The 20,005-nt window shown below is 38.0% G+C and overlaps 1 protein-coding gene across 3 annotated transcripts in view; it reads right to left on the reverse strand.

Annotated features, from left to right (window-relative positions):
* Positions 1 to 20,005, reverse strand: part of SPEF2 (sperm flagellar 2) — a 176,448-nt gene that overhangs the window by 80,580 nt on the left and 75,863 nt on the right. For all 3 annotated transcript variants that reach the window (XM_046671896.1, XM_046671894.1, XM_046671895.1), the window contains 7 exons: positions 18,930 to 19,005; positions 17,531 to 17,592; positions 15,236 to 15,339; positions 11,843 to 12,099; positions 5,695 to 5,803; positions 4,499 to 4,656; positions 968 to 1,135 (listed from right to left, as the gene is read on the reverse strand). In XM_046671896.1, the coding sequence (XP_046527852.1) occupies positions 968 to 1,135; positions 4,499 to 4,656; positions 5,695 to 5,803; positions 11,843 to 12,099; positions 15,236 to 15,339; positions 17,531 to 17,592; positions 18,930 to 19,005 (934 nt within the window). The remainder of the gene's footprint in view (positions 1 to 967; positions 1,136 to 4,498; positions 4,657 to 5,694; positions 5,804 to 11,842; positions 12,100 to 15,235; positions 15,340 to 17,530; positions 17,593 to 18,929; positions 19,006 to 20,005) is intronic.

Consider the following 20,005-nt stretch of genomic DNA (forward strand, 5'->3'; position numbering starts at 1 on the left):
ATACAATGGTCGTTAATAGATCATGATATATGTTACTAAAGTCTTCAAATTTGTTTGTTTAATATAAATAAATTTAACTAAAAATATTCAGACCTATCTCAAATCTCCATAAATCAGAAAGATTATGGAATTTAGAAATGTAACCATGACACAATATTAAGAATAGCTAGGTGGACACGTGTACTGCACAGCCAGCCACTTATAAAGCTAAAACCAGAAACTAGAGCCACATTTGTTTCATGTACACAGCACCAAACTGGTACTGACATTCTACCAATATCATGCATTTCAACAACTGAACACTTTACTTTTGTCATTATATTCATTGTCTACCACTAAATGGCCCTTTGTGGTTAAGGATCTAGAAAGAACTTAAGCTAAAAATATTCTCTACATAAACTCTTTATACATCTACATTACATATTATAAAATATGTTTACCGAGATGTCAGGTGCTTGTTTCTATCCTTTGATAATCACACAGCACTGACGATGAACAGTTGCATATAAATTCTAGTCTCTAATGAATGCTGTTGATTTGTTCCCTTATTCTCGTGGACAATTGGCTATGCTAATTCTCATTTTCTTAAGATATTCTCACTCTTTACGTAAACCTAACTCTACAGTTCAGCATATATAGATGCCTGTCCTCTTGATCTGCCCTAAGTTCCTTCTGCTTATTCTCTGTGCCTTTCCTCTTCTCATCTGTGGCCTTATTCTAATCAGTAGATCTGAGTGTGAGGACTCCACTTCCCTCTATGCAGTAAAGCACCTGGGCTTTGTGACAACCATGCTATTAGCTACTCAGGGCTTTTCCACTTCCATCTGAGCATATAGCCTTGTTTCGTATGATTAAAGTGGCTGAGAAACTGAATGTAGATAAATGGACTAGTACCATAATTCATAATTCTCTTCTAAGTGAAAATAAGAAACTGGCAAACAGGATTATAAATCACTCTGTCAATCACCTGATGGTGGTTTTCCTTTTGCCGGAGTTTTTGAACGCTCTTGCTGAGGGTGGATTTCCTTCTCTCTTTCTGGTTCAGGAGGAGGAGGGGGAGGAGCAGCAGGAGAAGAAGGCTCAGTCAGGGAAACTTCTTTTTTCTCAGCTTCCTTTTCTTCTAACTTCTTTTTAACTTCAAAAGGATAAGAAAGGACTTTTATTAGGGACTCCAACACCTACTGTTTCACTTAAACTAAGATCAACCTAAAAAATATAAACTGCCCTTATTGATTTAAGGCTAAACTCATGTTTTAGGGCTCTCCCTTAAGTCATTCAGCCCTTAAAAGCTAAGATTTTAAGCCTTTCTGCTTGGTTAGAAATACTGTTTCCCTTGCCTCTGACGGTGTTGTTGATGGGGGTGGGATGTGTGTATGTGTGTGTGTGCACACACGCGTGTGTGTGTGTGTAGCAGGTAGAAAGGCTTGTTGAGGGGGTGACAAATTTAAGAGTAACAATCTAGAAGTAGCTAATGTAGTGGAATAGGAAAATAAAGGATTATCTCAAGATTTCTAGTGGAAAAACAAGGTGAAAAAAGTCTAGAGAAGATGAGGAGCAATGTGATAGAGGACGTGGAGGTGAGGAGGAAACGGAAGGGGAAGGAAATGCGCAGCACCAGCTTCTGTGAGTAAATACGTATAAAGCACTTATAATAATGCACAATACTCAAGTAAGTCTTAGCAATGCATTCATTCATGCAGCAACTACTTACTGAAACTGAACTGTGTCTTGAGGGAAAGGAAGGGACATGAAAATAAGGTAAAACTACTACTGATACTGACAACATGGCAAATAACACGAGGCACAGTTCTGGTTGCCGGAGAGACAACAGTTAAACAAAATAGAGAAAAATCCCTGGCCCTGTGAGGCTTGCATTCCAGGGGTGAGAGGCAAACCATAAACAAGGTGAATAAGTTAATTTATAGAGAAGTTGGAAGGTAATAAGTGCTATGGAGAAAATAAATGGAACAGAGCAAGGGAGATCAGGAGTGCTGTGGACAGCTTTTAAAGTTTTAAATAGAGTGCTGAGCAGGGTAGGCCCACTGAGAAGGTGACATTTGAGCAAAGACTTGAAGAGAGTCCAAGAGTGAGCCGTGTGGCTAATAGATGGAAGAGCATTCCAGGCAGAGGAGACAGTCAGCCCTGACCCTGGAGGGGCGCAGCATGGCTGGTTCGTGTTTTTCTAGGCTCCTATTACTGTTACATTTCTTGGCCTTTCATAGTTCAGGTTCATCTTCCTAGCAAACCTTCCTGCCCTCCCTGGCCTTCCCAGCCTCCATGCTAGAAATGGCCACTGGTCACTGACTGACTGTACCACTGCCAATGAATACTTGCCCTCTTGTATGGCTACTTCTCTTTTTTCCCCCTCTCAATTTGTCGTGGTTTTTTAATATTCCATCAACATTTATTAAGCACCTTTGAGATCCAGAAACTGGATAAGCTTTGAGGAAACAATATGATAAAAGTAAAGCATGGAAAAAAGAGAAATGTAAATAGACATGTCAATGTAAAAGAGACTATGAGAAGCTTTGGCTGTTTCTTTTTATACATATTCTCTCTGTCCTTAGGTTATTCTTTTCAATTCACCAAGCAAGAAAGCTTCATTCTATTAGATATTTTTTCAAAGTAGAAGTTAAGGGTTTTTTTCTGATTATAAAATTAATATATAATTATTGTTTAAAAAAACATCCAGCAATTTAGACAAGTAGAAAGGGAGATTGGCTGTTACATCTTTTTGTCTTTCTCCTTCCCCCACCAAGTATTGTACAGACTTAAGATTCTTTTCTGTGCATATAGATTTAATACACAGACATACTTTTAAAAACAAAAATGAGACTATTCTATATATAAACTGCTTTTTCCTACAAAAAAGTATATTATGGTCATTTTAGCACATCAGAATATATATAGAAGTACCACATCCTCATATGTTTTTAAAAGTTAATCGGGATGTTTAACACAGAGTACTGGGCTAGATAAATGTTTATTGTTTTAATGATAAAATATTTGTTAAAGTAATTAGCTGATTGGAATGTAAATCTTAAATAAGTGGCAGTTGAGTCTGCTAATGTAATTGGTGATTAGAACGTAAAATCTTTAGGAAAATGTGGAAGTGAGTCTGACAGCCGGCAAAAACAAACTGATTCCAACTTGTCGATGTTTGACCCTACAGCTTAGAATCAGTTTGGTTTTGCCTCCCAACCAAGACTCTGTAGGATTGCTGTGAGAGTTTTCTTCCCTCCTCTCAGACTGCTTTGTCAAATAACATGTTAAACCTCTTAAATAACATGTGGATTGGTTTGGGTTTTGTCTGAAAGCTTCACATGGGTGTTCTTGGGGAGCAGACAGTTAGATGGCGGAGCTGGTCTTTATGAGTGTGAGCTTGTGGATCGCCATGGTGATTGTGGGTTATACATACCAGGTGCTATTTTGGTGACAGTTGACTGATATATTACGGTAGTTAGGTCCTATATCTAGTGATAGGAGACAGCATGCTATCAAGACAATTTTAGAATCCTTGTGATATTCTTAACTTTGATCATTTTTAAAAATAAATTAATTAATTAACAATGGAATACTACTCAGCTATCACCATTTTTTACTATATCAAGAAACTGCAGTTGCCAATATAATTAGGGGTATTTGGTAAACAAAAGGGAAATATTTTTTTCTCAAAGGTAAAATCTCAGTTGAAGTGTGGCACTGGCAGTGCATGAGCTTAATATTACTTTTATTTTTTATTTTTATTTATTTCTTTTTGAGAAAGATTAGCCCTGAGCTAACATCTGCCGCCAATCCTCCTCTTTTTGCTGAGGAAGACTGGCACCCATCTTCCTCTATTTTATATGTGGGATGCCTGCCACAGCATGGCTTGATAAGCAGTACACAAGTCCACACCCAGGATCCAAACCAGTGAACCCAGGGCCACTGAAGCGGAGTGCACAAACTTAACCACTGTGCCACGAGGCTGGCCTGGCTTAAGATCACTTTTAATAATAAATCCCAAAAATACTATGAAAAGTTAATGAGCATTTATTATTGATTAGATGAAGGAGGTCAGGATGGTTCACAATGTGGGTGAGATATACCCCAGAAGTACGTTTATAAATAAATAGTTAATAATCAGTAAATTAATACCAACACAGGAAGATTTGGGGGAAATAAATTGCTTACTGTTTCCAACCTAAAGGAAGAATTCACTGTTTCCTTATAATGCTGAGGTTAACAGATTGAAATCTTTACCCTTCTCTACAACATCTATAATTTTAACTCTATTTTTTTTACATGAAACAATGCTTTCAGCGAGATGACCTCTTTTGATTAAATTAAAACAAAGAGAAAAATCTTTTATTTATAAACATTTGCAGCAGAAAGCTAAAATCAGAGGTAGAGACACTTGTAAACACTACAGTGCAACCAGACTTTCATTTCCTCCTAAACTCATTAAAACCACACATTTTAGTTACATAAACTCAAAATCACAAAGAAATGTAATTACCTTTATTCTCTTTTTTCATTATTTCAGTCATAAACATTTCCTTTACTTTTTGGCATAAAGACTCTTTATCTACTTCAGCATTGATTTTTATCAAAATATTTTCTGGCTCTGTATACCATTGCTCCAATAAAGGCCAGTTGTCCAAGAAGCCTACAATTCTGTAAAATCAAAATATTGGATGAATATGACATCCTGTTTGAAATATTTGTGCAACATTAAGTATGATTTATCTGATCTGCATAATGAAAAACTAGGCTGCCAATATGGTTAAATCTGAAAAAAACAACTTGAAATCTAGAGGCAGTGGGATATTATTCACTTTAAAGAAGAAATTACTTAATGCTATCAAGACAGATCTTTTGAGATATATGAACGAGTAAAAGAAGATTTGAAAATGCCACCATTTCAGTAAACTTTTAGTGCAAGTTCAGTTCTGTAAGTGGAAATCTAAGGAAACATCACTTGCACTCAGAGCAGAATAATCTGAGCACGCTTCTGATGGTAGCTGCAGCCTGAGCCACCTAGGTCATCTTCTTTTTCTTAGAGACAGAAATTAAAGACATCTTTGAGTAAGTGCAGCTGGTTCAGACTTATTTGGTTTACTCAAATATATTCTTGGAATGATTCTTGAAACTTTCTTGTCTTCTTTGAGAGTAAACAGGCTTAATGTAGCTCAAATTACTCATCCCTGGCTCACTTCATATTTTTAGATTTCTCAGAGTTTCATAAAACTGTCTAAATTTTCTTTTCCAATGAGCAAATTGCATATAACTAAAAGAATGAGGTTTTTTTGTAAGCATAACTTCATTTAGGCAAAATAGCCGTAGTTTTAGAACTACAATCAGTAGTGTCATGCCTAGCTCTTCGAAATGCCACAGTCTTCACTGGCATTTGCTGAATGAGGGCTGAATTAGGATTCCGTATAATGAATTTGTAAATTCATGGAACCATAAAGGGAAGCATTGCCTGATTTAATTACTTTCTTCCAAGACTATGATGACTTGTGCTCTGAATATGGAAGGTAGCACACAAATATTTCACTCAATATCAAAGCTACTTAGTTTTGTTTTACCTGTAAAAGACTGAATGCTAGGAAATAAGTCTTTTTTTCTAGCTCTGATGATTCCAAAGTGACTAATTGTTAGTTTGTTCAAATGGCAAGAAACAAGAAGCAGGATGTTGAGTTTTAAACTAACCTATGGTGTATTTGGTCTCTTAAATTCTGGTCCTCATCCATATCTTGGTTTTTAGCAGCTACACGCTGATTGATATCTTCACGAGGAGTCTCACTTGAAAGTGCTTCAGCTATGATATCAAAATTACTTAATTAAATAATTTACAAACCACTCAAAGTTACAGCCATACAATTCTTAAATGTTTTTATACATATGGTATTTTATATTCACAGAAAACTTGTGAAGTAGGATTGTGATTCTATAATTGACCCCAAATTGCACAGTTCATAAATGGCAGAGAAGGGATTTTATTCCAGTCAATATAACTCTAGGCTCTGGACTTCTTTTTAATTTTTAAACCATGTATTGAATTATACCTGCCAAAACAAATGCATAATAGAATATACAGTAGTCCCCCCTTATGGTTTCCCTTGCCACAGTTTCAGTTATGCACAATCAACCAGGGTCTGGAAGCAGATGATCCTCCTTCTGATGTATCATCAGAAGGTCAGTAGTAGCCTAACTCTAAGTTACAATGCCTACGTCATTCACCTCACTTCATCTCATCACGTAGGCATTGTATCATCTCACATCATCACAAGAAGAAGGGTGAGTACAATACAATAAGGTATTTTGAGAGAGAGAAACAACATTCACATAATTTTTATTATATTGTTATAATTATTCTATTTCATTATTATTGTTGTTAATCTCGTACGTGCCTAATTTATAAATTAAACTTTATCATAGGTATGTATGTATAGGAAAAAACATGGTATATATAGAGTTTGGTACTATCCATGGTTTCAGGCATCCAATGGGGGTCTTGGAACGTATCCCCTGCAGACAAGGGGGGCACTACTCTACAGCCCAATGACCTCACAAACTGAAAACAGTTAGCATCCAGATCAAGAAACAAATATTATCAGCCCTGGAAGCCCCCTCATGTTTCTTTTCAATCAACATCAGTCACAAAGGTTAACCACACAGAGCCTATACTCAAAACTTCTCTGTACCTCTCCCCATATTATGAACCCTGCTGCTTCCTCTCAGGCCAGCCAACAGCCCAAGGCACTGTCTAAAAACCCAGGCAGGCCCTACTATTCCATTCTGACACAGTCTTATGCTCCCATATTGGCTTTTCCCTCTCCTTAGTCCTCCCTGGTCTTCTGCCTCTTGACTTTGAGTCTGGTCCATTACTCCCTGCCCAGCCCTGACTGGACTGATGTTCAACCTTTGAGCTCACTGGCTTTGGATGGAGGCTGCTTTCCTGCCATGCTGTTCTTCAGGCTTTTATATGGATCCCAAGCATTGCAGGACGGTATGCTGCACCCAATCCTAGTGACTGGGCTCCCACACCCCAGCCCACGCCTCAGGACTCCAGCTCCCCACCGTCTGGGAGGAGGGTAGTACAGCACCTTTATCTGAAAATCTGTCCTCTTTTGGCTTGTGAGACACTGCTTTCCCTGGATTTCTTTCTCTCTCCCTAGCTGCTGCTTCTAAACTCTTCTTTTGTTCTCCTCATTAAATTTTGTTGTTTTCTTGGGTGTCATCCTGGGTCTTTTTCAAAATATATTTTTCTTCCTAGATGATTTCTCTCACCTTCAAATCCTTAACTTTAGTACACACTTCCCTTCTGATATCTAGACCCATTTATAGAACTGTTCTCTAAACATCTTAGCTCAAAAGTCCAACAGGCACTTCAAGCTCAATTTGTCCCTAAAGAAACTCTATGCATTTCTTTCCATATTCTATATGCGAATGATATCATCATTCTGAAAGTTGTGCAGGTTAGAAACTTGAAGTCATCTTGTTCTCCCTGTACTATATCCCGATCCCAGCTGATCACTAAGTTCCGTAGTCTGCCCCCTAAATTCTGCTTGAAGCTGACTCTTCCTACTTTGCCTCTTATAATTGTCTTGATACTTGTCATTTTTCAGATAGTAATAGTTTTCTAACTCATTTCCCTGCTTCCAACCTCACTCCTCTTCCAGTGTATCCTCCACACTGCAGCCAGAATGACCATAATAAAAGGGATAACTAATTGCATTAAATCTCAGCTTTAATATCATTCAGTGACTTCACATGGCTTCAGGACAAAGTTCAAACACCTTAGCTTGGGGCAAGCCTCTTCAGCTGACCCTCGCCTACTCTCCAGGCTCATTTCTGCCACTCCTCTATACCTTGCTGCCTTTCAGCCCTACTGAGGTACTTGTTGTTCTCTAGATGGATCATGCTTACCTGCCAAGTCTTGCAAAGGCATTTCTGTCTACCTGCCTCCTTATCTTGGCCTGGTTAACCTCTTCCCATGCTGGGCACACCTATTATAGCACATAACTGACTATATTATAATAATCAGCTTACTTTTGTTTCCTCTCACACAACATTGTCAACTACTTGAGGTTAGGCACTTGCCCTTCATTTCTATGTTATCAATTCCTGGCACATTAGAAAAATTAGATAAACATTTACTAGAGGCACCATTTTAGCTTCCATCACCTTTACCAGTGCTATCCAATAAAACTTTCTGAGATGATTGAAATGTTCTATATCACTACTGTCCAATATGGTAGCCACTAGCCATATGTGTACATGAAATGTGGCCAGTGTGACTAAGGAACTGGATTTTTAACTTATTCATTTTAATTAATTTAAATATCTGTCATGCAGGTAGTGGCTGCCATGTTGGACACACAACTTATAGTGTAACCCCTTGGTTACAACTCCTTATCTACAACTTCCACTAGACGTTTTGAAGGCAGGATTCATTTCTTCTTTATTACTCTATCACCAGTGCCTAGCACAGTGTCTGGCACTTAGCAAGCATGCAATAAATAACAGGTGAATATGTGAATGAGCAAGATATTTTAGCAGAATAGAGTTCCATCTGTCCAAAATGGCTTAGGGTGGGTCTTGCTTTAGATGAGGAGAGCAAATTGGTAAAATGATCTTTCAAAGGCCATCCAAATCTTATATCCTACAAAAGAAAAATCTTAAGATATGAAAAAAGAAGACAACTTAAAATACTTGAATATGAAAGCTGCAGATTGACTTTCAAAGTTGTGGACATATTTAGCATACTCATTTCTGACCAAAACAAGTAAGAACTATAAAATCAATGATTTAATACTAGTTTTCATGGTTTAAATGGCCCTAATCTAGTAGTTGACTCAGTTCACTTCAGATCTAGAAATATTCAATATTAGAAACATATGATAAAAAGAAAAAATCACACTGTACTTTAATAGTAATTTCTGAGAGTAAATAAGATTATGTGTATAAAATTTGAGATAGAAGAAACTCTCCCTGGAATAGTGGAGAAAGGGCATTTTTAAGTCTAGCTACAAGCCAAGGGCCTAGAATTAAGATCATCAAACTATTTAGATGCTAATATCAGCTTTCACAAATTTGCCAGAATCATTTGTCATATAATTTTGATAGGGAATTGAAAGAATTTAACCTGGATTGAGTTGGATTTCTTGAAAAATTCTTGCTAATTGATTTCCTTCTATTTTTGAATCACACAACAATATGTTTCCAATGGAACCCCAAGAGGTAGACAAACTTTCTGGGGACTTTGTAGGGTTATAATCAGCTCTCAGGGATGCTCTCACCCACAGGTCTATGTGTGCACTTTATAACAATATCCACTTTTAAGTCAAATTGATCTTGAGTTTAGGGCCCTGTTCTGCCACCAGATGGCCACAAATTGGCAGCTTTCTCAGCCAATCATCAGTTATCCCTCAATGGGAATGCTGAACAAGCAGAATCATCACTACCATCAGCATAGCTCCTACTCCCTTGTATGAAGAGAAGTAAATTCTCCCTTTTGAAATTTGATGGACAGTGCCCAGTTTAAACTACTGGGCTCAACAGCTTAAGTAACATGAAATGGTTTTGTCATTTTATTTAAGTAAACAATGAAAGGAAGATCTCAAAATTACACAAACTCAAAATAAGGATGAATGTGACCTTGGACAAGTCACGTGCTCATGCCTTAAATTCCCATCTATAAAGGCATTGGAATAGATGATCCTGTAGGTCTCTCCCAGCTCTGAATGTCATCTTATTAGTAGCAACAGCAGTAATAAAAGAATGATAAATGTTACCATTTGTTAAATGGCAGTTTTTTACAAAGGAAAAGACAAGACTCAAATGTAAAATGACATCATTTAACTCTTCAATTAATGAGAGAATCAGCAAGATGTTACAACCAATCCAAATGAGAATCTGAACAACAGACACATTTGTAGGCAATCAGGAATGTTGAAATAAATGTTACTAGATGAAAAACTGGTTACCATGTATAGAGGAATGTAATACTTGGAATCAAGTTTTCAAAAGTTTAGAAATTAATTGTATCTTGATTGAATAAAATTCATTTGCATGTCTGTGGTCAAGACTCATTGGAATCACTATCAGTTTCCTACAATTTATAGAGTTATAGAAGAGCTGAGTCAAAGCCAATGAAAGCACAACCTCTACGAAATCAGATATTCCAGAGGGTCCAATAGATAATACTCAGCCTATTGTTGAAAGGATATACAACAATCTTTTGTTCATTTCAAAGTCTTCCACAATTTTTCCTGATGTAATTAGTAGACAGTTATTGTTATGGACCTAACATAGATAACTGTTATGTATCTATCCTAAGAGTTTAACACTTACATCAATTAATACCTGTGATATAAGAAGAAATATATATAATTGCTCTCTGCCTCTGGCTCCTGACACAGAGCTCCAAAAACCCTTGTAATTTCCCAAGTGATAGGGGTGAAAGTAGCATCTTTTGTTATTCATCTAATAAGCCCCTTTCAACCTTACCTGAGTTTATACTAATGAGGCAACTCTTGGAGGGTGGAGCCTGTTTGTCATAGGAACAAACCTAGTGATGAGAGGGCCGAGGGCTGAGTTAACCACCAACAGGAAATGATTTAATCAATCATGCCTTCATAATGGAAACTCCATAAAAACTCCAAAGAAATGGTTTGAAGAGCTTCCCCCAAAACTCCAAGGGGACAGAAACTCCTAAGCTTGGGACTCTTCCAGACCTTACCCTACATACTTCTTCATCTGGCTTTTCATTTGTATCCTTTATGATATCCTTTATAATAAACCAGTAACAGTGAGTCAAGTGTTTCCCTGAATTCTGTGAGCCATTATAGCAAATTATCAAACTGGAGAAGGGGTCATGGAAACTCCCAATTTTGTAGTCAAGTTAGACAGAAGTAGGTGTAACCTGGGGATCCACGACTGGAGACTGGTATCTGAAGTGGGGGGAAGTCTTGTGGGGCTAAGTCCTTAACCTGTGGAAATCTGTGGTAACTCCAGGTAGTTAGTGCCAGAATTGAATTAAATTGTAGGATGCCCAATTGGTGTCTTCCAAGAATTGGAGAATTGGGTGGTGTGGAAAATCCACACATTTGGTGTCAGAAGTGTTGCGAGTAAAGAAACAGTTTTCCTTTGATATCCATAACAACACAATGAGGCATTCTATTATATAGATTGTGGAACTAAGCTTTAGAATAATGAAGTACCTTTCCCAGGTCAAACACCTCATAACTCAGAAAGTGAGGGCTCAAGAATATATGCTTTTATCCATAAATATTTAATTTATGGAATAAAGTAATATTTTCATTTCAATGATGAAAAGAAGTTAAATAAACCATGAATTTTGGCAAAACTATTCAACTCCACCATGTGAGGACTCCAGCCAACTGATACTTGCTCCTCAGAGTTCACACACAGTTCAAGGGAAGGATGGTACCAGATCCTTGCACAAAGCACAGAAGTGGTCTATGCCCTTCACTAGGGTGACCCACTAAGCTGTACTAGATAGCCACAAGAAGCTCCTTCATGCTTCAAAGTCTCAAAAAGGGTCCCTCTCCGCCAGAGGAGCGGCTAAGTTGATGGAAGGGTTCAGTGAGATGCTTGCAGTTGCCACAGAATTCCCTGCTAGTTCCATGCTTGGCCTGCGGTGCTGAAAACTGACAGTCAAAGCAGGAGGCAACTGTGCTCTGCTAGATTATTCTTTGGAAGGCTGAAATGGATTCTTTATTACTCACTTATAATTGTAAATGCAAATATTCACTGATTCAGTCAAAGAACAAATAAACAACTCTGAATTGTAAACAAGAATAGCAGCAGAAGGAAAAAGTGTCCAGCTTACCCATGATGTCATTCATACGATCTAGTGAAGAATTGTCTGAAATGTCTAATAACATGACGAAATCAAATGCAGAAGGGGGAGGAGGCACTTCTTTGGAAGCTGTAGGATCAACAGCCAATGTGGATATTTGTTTTTTCTTTTCCTCCAGTTCTATGAGGTTTCTGTCGTAGCCGGTGAGAGCTTCCTCCAGAAGCTTTGCTTGGTTTAGTGTCATTGGAAAACCATCGAGGACCCAGCCTTGATCCAAAGGTATCTGACTGAATTGAAAAGGACAAACCATTAACATTCTGATAGACCCAATCTATCAAAATAATAATACAGTGAATCTTGCCTTTGTCTTTCTTTCAATTCACAATAACCTCCTTCTGCATGAATTTTATTACTTTTTATCTAAAATTAGGCTTACTAGTGCACCATAATCACTCCCTTGCTTAAAATCCTTCTATGGGTCTCTGCTGCCCTCCAAATCTAGTCTGGAGGCCTGAACGTGGTATTTAAAACTAACTGGCCCCAACTTACTTCCCCATAACCTCTTCTCTCACACAATTTTGAACCATTTACATCAAACAAACTAATCTCCTCACTGTTATATGAGTACGAATTGCATTTTGTAGCTTGTGTTCATAGGCTGTTCCTCCTCTGAACCTGTTTCCTCACATGTACAGTGAGACGACATGACACACCTCACAGGATAGATGCGAGGATGAACTGAAATGACGCATTTTAGGAACCCAGCAGAGAGCTTAGCATATAGTGGATACTCACATGGCCAACCTGGAGGATTCTTCTACCTAACCCAATCCAGCATGGAGTCTTTAAACCACCTGATCTGAACTCCTCTCTCATTCACTTCATCATACATCATATTCCTTGACTTAGAAAAATTCGAGTCTTCTTTACCTCAATTCGATTATAAGTTGCTGAAGGATAAGGCCCACTTCTTGAGGTTTTACCCTCAGTGCAGCATCCTCTATAGACAATGGGTGCTCCAAGAATTATCACTTTAGTTCTTTAAATTGGAAAATGTGAAAAGGGCATAAACTCCAACTTTGCTCTTCTAAACCCCTAATTTACGCAAAATTGAGATTTTGGTTTTTGGATTAAGTTATGATTTCACTTATTTCTCTGTTAGAACTCATATTAAACAATAGAATCCCCTTCCCAAAGGTTTGTAAGTCTGCTTTGGTGCCTGCATGTGACCCTTCTGAAAGTGTGGCAGGGAGGGAGGGGAAAAACTGTACTTTAGAGAGGTTTTAGCACTTGTCCCAAGTCACAAAACTGCAGATGACCCCAAACTCAGTGATCCCTCCACAGCATCAGCTGCCTTCAGGTCACTGCCTCTATTTCCCCCATTAGCCCAAGAAGAGCAGGAAAAGAGCGCATTTTGCTTTTATAACTTGTCCAGAGCTTGGTAAAGCATTCTGCATAGAATGGGTTTGTTGATTCATTGGCCTAAAATAGAGAAGTTTCTTGAGCACCTCACCAGGTCTGGGTGACCTCTTCTCCCACCACAGTTTCAAGAGCTACTTCAGAGGGAGGAAGAGGTCAGGGTCACACTTGCTCAGCTGGAATGTGAGGATGCCGGGCAACGAGTGAAGAGACCTGGGCTTTGACCCTGGCTACACCACTAACCAAATATGTGACTGAATTGTCTTACTGAACTGCCACGCACCCTCCTTTCGTCACTGAAAACGGATGGATTTGGACTAGATGAAAGGATTTCAGACTAATGACAGTGCTCGAAAGGTGCCTCAGGGTCAATGAGGATAGTGGTGGGAAGGTAGTGAAGTTCTGAAGGTTGAGGGTAGATACTCCAGCCTCCACTGAAACCAAAGCTAAGCTCTGTTTATAGCTGATACTTTTCATATACAATTTTCTTTGAACAAGGAGTCCCATGGCTAAACCATGTTTTATGCCAGTTCTGAGAATGTTACAACTAACAGAGTGAGATCCCCTTCAGCTCTGAGGGTAGTGTCCCTGTGGCCCAATTTCTTCAGTGTTGCATTCAAAGGGTAAATTGGTTCAAGATACGTCACAACTAGGAGGCAACTTAAATCTTTAATGAGATCTCTTGAAACACTAAAGAGGGAGTCCATTCCAGACACACAGTAAAACTTCTTTAAAAGCTCCTTTCCTCACCTCTTTCGGTCTTAATGTTTCCCACACAGCACAGCTACCTCAATTGTATTTCCTCACCCACTCTAAGCTCTCCAAAACTCTTTCATAAGAGCCTTTTTGAGTCTTTTTTCCATCCTTCTCAGTTGCATCTCTTTATTATATGGATCAACTGAGCCTCTCTGGCTTCTTTTAATTTCTCCTTTTTCTGTATTACAAAGGAAGGCTGAGGAGAATCCTTTCTCCTTACGAAGGCAGGTACCTGAGGGTTACTATAAACATTCAATAAGAAGATGATTACCCTTCGACCTTGTTCCCAACACAGATACAGATGAAAAGAAGTTAACCTTGTCAATTTGCTGTTTCTTGTGACTCAAGGGTCAAAAGATTTATGAGCTTGTTTTGCAGAAGAAAAAGAATGCCTTTAAGGAAGTTATGATCACCAGATAATGAGCCCCCAGCTGCCCTTGATGCCCAGAAGTCTGGTTGCCCAAGGGCTTATCCTGAGTGAAAGAAACACAGACTTCCCCTTTGTTTTTCTAAAACTCCTCCTCCCAAGCCCCTTAGGTCTCTAATGACTCCCTGCTTTTTTCTTTGAGAAGGCAGATTTTAGAGAACTTATCCTCCTGCCTTCCCATTTTGGCCAATTCAGATAAACCTTTCTCCATCTCCAAGCACTGGTGGCTCAGTGATTAGCTTATTGTGCATCAGGCACACAAACTTGAGATTAACAGATTCAGTATCACTTAGAAAGGAGAAAGGGAGAGATTATAAAATTATAGCCTATTTTGATTTTTCCTTTACCCCCATCACACATCATCTCTGTGCTATGCTTATATGTTATTCCTTGCCTGTGCAGCCTCTACTTTCTCTTTGCCTTCCTACCCAGCACAGCCCAGCCTTTGGATCCCTGGTTTCACTTCCTCCTCTGAAACACAAAATGAGGAAGCACATTGGCCTGTGACCAGACAGTTAGGATTTCTTCCCTCCATCATCTGTCCCTTGGCTTTTCTAAGTATCTGACTTCTCTTTGAATTCCCCACACAGAATAGAACCTGACCTGAATTCACATCTAGGTGAAAGAAGTCATGGTTGGTAAAGATGAGGAAGTGAAATATAAGCACGTAAATCATAAAGTCTATCTTTATCTTGCTGTATGTTTTCTGATGTAGAGGAGAAGTATTCATTAGATACTAAAAAAAAAATATTTCTACATTATTCTTTATGTACCTCTATTGGTAAAGAATATACTAAATAGATACAACAAATAATACATACTTAATAGCATTTACCATGATGCTAACTAGCAACATGTCAGAAATGCTCTTTCCTTTCTTCAGCAACTGTTCTGACTTTGCACCAAGCTGAGCACGCACAGTGAGCTGTGAAAACAAACAACAAATAGGAGAGTGCAGCTATTTTATAAGTCAGATTCAAAATATTTGGAAGGAAAACAAAATAAAATGGTCATGCTCTGTGGTGACGGCACTGATCATGTAGCAAAGTTCGGAAGTCAACCAAGCCTTTAAGGAAAATGTGTGTGCAGATTTTGAGGCCCCTCCTCTGTGACTCCCTCCCTTCCAAGATCTTCCTCTTTCAATTTCAGCTGCTCTGGCATCCCCAGACTTCATCTTCTAATACCTTAACTCAAAGAGACTGAGGCTTTCTGCTTGAGTTCTAGCCCTTCATGCCATGTAGCAAGCGTGTCCCTGGGGTTACCTGTATAAACATGGGTCTTGTCCACTGAAGTTTTCTTCTGTCCGTGGTCAAAGGCCATACATTTTCTGCCTGGTTTTTGCTGCTTGCTTGTTTGGCTGCTTTGTTTTTTTTTTTTTTTGTTTTTTTCTTTTTTTTTTTTGCTGCATGCTTTTGGCCCTCAGATAGTTAGCTTTTCTATTTTGTCCAACATTTATAATGTTATCTGTAGGAGGGCTAGCCAAAAAAGCTACTCCATATCAATAGGAACATCCCTAGTGCATATTCTTTACTCAGCCACCAGAGTGAGCATTTTATAAGTCAAACGATATTATATCTCTACTCAAAACCCTGCAAACTCTCCTCTTTTTACTTCAAATGTCCTAATCATTGCCTATAAGACCCTGGCTGACCTGATTCTTCTTCTTTCCCTCTCATCTCAGTAATCTCATCCCTTACTACCCTCCCACCCCACTGGCCAGGCACCTCTCTGCCTCATGGCTGTTGTCCAGCCATTCTCGCTGCCTGAAATGTTTCCCCAGGTCCAGTAGGCTGATTCTCCCAATTTTCTTTCAATCTTCTTAAATCTCACTTTCTCAAGGAGGTCTACCTCATTTAACATGACAAACTTCCCTCTTCCCTGCCCTCATGGCCTGTGTTCCTGATCCTCCTTACTCTATTCCACTCCACTTTTTCTTCACTCATGGCATCTTCATCATCTAACAGATCATATAATTCATTTATTTATGTGTTTGTGGTTTATTATCTGTCTCCTTCTATCAGAAGGTAAGCTCTATAAGGTCCAGGAAGCTGTCTTTTTTGTTCAGTCAATATCTCAAACCCTCACAAAAATGCACAGAACAAAGTATGCCCTTTGAATTGAATTAAATATGGAATATAGGGGATTTGTAACTCAATAAATGTAAGCATAAAAAATATATTTATCCTTTCTGCTAATTTAAATTTTAAATACATAGAGTGAAAATGCTACATCCCCGTTTATCGTTTTCTCTAAACACATTTCCCTCCCTGCTGGTTGTCAGGTTTACAGTTTGGTGTATATCCTTCCAAAACTCTTTCTATCTTTAAGCAGTTTTTAAGTCTAAAATACTATAAAATTATCTTCCGTGATAAAATGCATATGAAAGTAATCAAATGTAATACAAATAAAGTAAATGAAATCCCACTTCACTAATCTGGACATTCTATTTGATGACAAAAAAAATATTCCCACTTATAGTAACGCAACACTATATATGGAAATACTAGTTTCCATTAGAAGAAATAGTGAATGAATTGTTGTGAACATTTTCTTCAGAGATTAATAAAAAAATCTGTAGAGTCACCAATAAGGCTAAGGATAAATTCCAGAAAATTCTTTAAAGATAAAGAGAGTATGAAAAAAAGTAAATTAAGTATTAAAGAAAAACACACAAATATAAATTTGGCATAAATTTAAAATTAAAAAAAAGCATGTGTCATCTTTCTTACCTGGTGAAACTTAATAGCAACTTCCACTTCTCTAGATACAAAGAATGTTAAAAATGTAAAGAATATTAAGTAAACTCAGACTTAGCTAATATTTTACCATAAGATTTACTTTAAACCAAAGAGATGTGTTTGGGGATGGGTTGTAATTAGTCTTTGAGTGGTGAACATGATGTAATCTACACAGAATTTGAAATATATTACGATGTACACCTGAAATTTATACAATGTTATAAACCAAAGTTACTGCAATAAGAAACATAAATAAAATTTAAAAAAAAACAGAGAGGAACATATTACTATTTCATCCTACTTGAAGACACACCAAAATGCTAGGAATTGTGACACATTTCAATATACCAGTAGCCAAAATTAGATTATAGCACTTACCTCAGAGAAACTATCACTTGATTTGACTTCTTCAGATTTTGGTGTTTTATTAGTCTCAGCACCTAGCAATAGGAAAAGTGGTAAGAACAAACTCCAGTGTTTACAACGAACAACCATGTTAGTATTTGACTGTCTATGGTTTTGGACAGATGGGTTACTGAATCTAGCTCTGCGCGAGATGCTCAGCGGGAGGAAGTAACAGAATCACCACAGCATGTCCTTCACCTTCCTCCTTCACCATGGAGATCCCGGCCACCGCGTGGCTTGGTGTTCTCCACTTCCTTCCTTCAGTATAGATCACTCATAACACTATCATTAGAAATATTCTAATATAGTTTGGGTTTTCTTTTCAGAAAACAAGACAAGTTTCTCAAGAAAAGTTGTTAAAATGTTAATACTTTTATTTTCTTGAATTATCAAGTAATAGGTAATGAACACGTCTAAAAGAAAACTCTAGAAGTCAGAGGGGTTGTTTAAAATTCTATGGGAAAAATAAGTTTTCAGAATTCATTTATAATTAACTGGACTTTTGTAATACCATATGTCATAAAATTCTTGTAATAGTTTAGAAAATCAATTAAAATTATCTCATAAGAAACCAATAACTGAAATGAGGGATAGATGATGTCCTTTTAAAAGACGGAAAACTCCACTGCTCTAGGGGAGTGGCACGCTCCTAGTAAATCTATACATTGCCCAATGGTGATGGCAATAATGATGATGGCACAGGGGGATCTGAACTCTATGCTAGAAAATAAGGAAACTATTGAATATGGCAACACCTTCACTAGCACAAGTAGAAATGATATTTAAGACTTAAAACTGTTTTCCTTCAATGGTTCTACAAAGAATCTGAAGGACTAAAGCCCAGATCCCCAGGGAGATAATTTTTCATTAGGGTTGGGAAGCTTGGTTCTATGTTTTGCCCAAGGTTGTCAATAGACTTAACTTTATCTAAGGAACCACTGTTCAAGTGGGTGGAAGAGACCAGACCTGCAGCCTCTCTCAATACAGTAAACAAAGCAGTAGCACAACAAGAGCCCTAATAGTACTCACCCAGAGCTGCATAGCTGAGAAGAAACAATAAAATACTCTCTCCCTGCAAAGCCAGGAAGAGTGAGGATGATTTATTCTGGCAGTTTTCACAACTACAAAACTGACCAATTACTTGAAGGAGAGTGAAAAGATTCCTTTGTAATTTTCATCTCTTTATCCCCACTTGTAGACAAAGGTTAGGGACTTCTGTGTTTATCTTGCTCTCTCTGTCAAATGACCACGTAGACAACTATGCAAACCTCCCCTCCTCTCCCCTTTCTTTCCCTGAAAGCATGTTTGTGCTCACATACATGTCCTCCTACTGTTTGTCTATCTCTCTAACTTGTTTTGATATCTTACTTACTAAGCATAGTTTTATCTTCTGTTTCTGTTAATGTTTCAAGTGGAAATGGAGCAGCTGAAAACACATTCTGCAGATCCTTTGGGGAGAAAACACATGCACACACATACAAAGAGATTTTAATATTGTCATATTTTTAATAACATTCTTAATTTTATTTCTATAAAGAAAGGTTGAGAAACATACACTATTTTATCTATAACATTAATGATATTAAGAGGGACTGAATGATTTCTGGAAACAAACAAAATTTGGTGATAATTGTACTTACAGAAACACATAGTAACCTGTGGAGTAATCTTTCAATTGGCCTTCAATGGCTTAGTAAAATACAGCTACTGCCATTTTGAAAACACAATGAAAGCCAAGAAAGAGGTGGAATTTATGGAAAATCATCTTAGAAAGAACAATCCTAGAGGGGTCAGTCATAGCTATATGGGAAATAAAAAACATGTACATGATCTATCACCCTATTGATTAGCATATGAAGAGTACCACAATGTGGAAGAAAAGGCAGCCCACAATGAAGAAAACTTCTCCCAGTTATTTTCAGAATTCATGGTTAGATAGTATTTATTTTGCAGGTCATGCAAATGATCTGGGTTAGATTCTCTGCTAATGTATTCAACTGCAGAGACAGCAGCAGAAGGTAGAAGAAAGATTACCGGATTTAGAATCTGGGATCCCAATCATGGCCTAGCCATCAACAAGCCTTCTGACCCCAAGCAAACCAATTCCTGTTTATGTCCTCTTCTGCCTCACCTTTGAAATGAGAGGGCTGGACTACATCATGATTCTCAAGACAAGGCCACATTCTCCTATTTCCTGCCCTAGAATCTCCATGCAATAATGTAGCGAAATGCACTACTGATGGGAATATGATGCAGGTAAATCAGGCGAACATGATGCAGGTAAAACATACAGAGACCCACCTCTCTCCCAAAAATTGAGATCAGCTACTAGATCAGAAGTCTACAAACTATGGTCCGCAGACCAAATTCAGCTGGCCAACTGTTTTTTATATGATCCCTGGGTATCACTCCCCAGATAGCACTGTGATCCTGGGGACCAAACCTGGC

The sequence above is a fragment of the Equus quagga genome, chromosome 9 (genome assembly GCF_021613505.1).
Source record: "Equus quagga isolate Etosha38 chromosome 9, UCLA_HA_Equagga_1.0, whole genome shotgun sequence".
In the NCBI taxonomy this organism is placed as follows: Eukaryota; Metazoa; Chordata; class Mammalia; order Perissodactyla; family Equidae; genus Equus; species Equus quagga.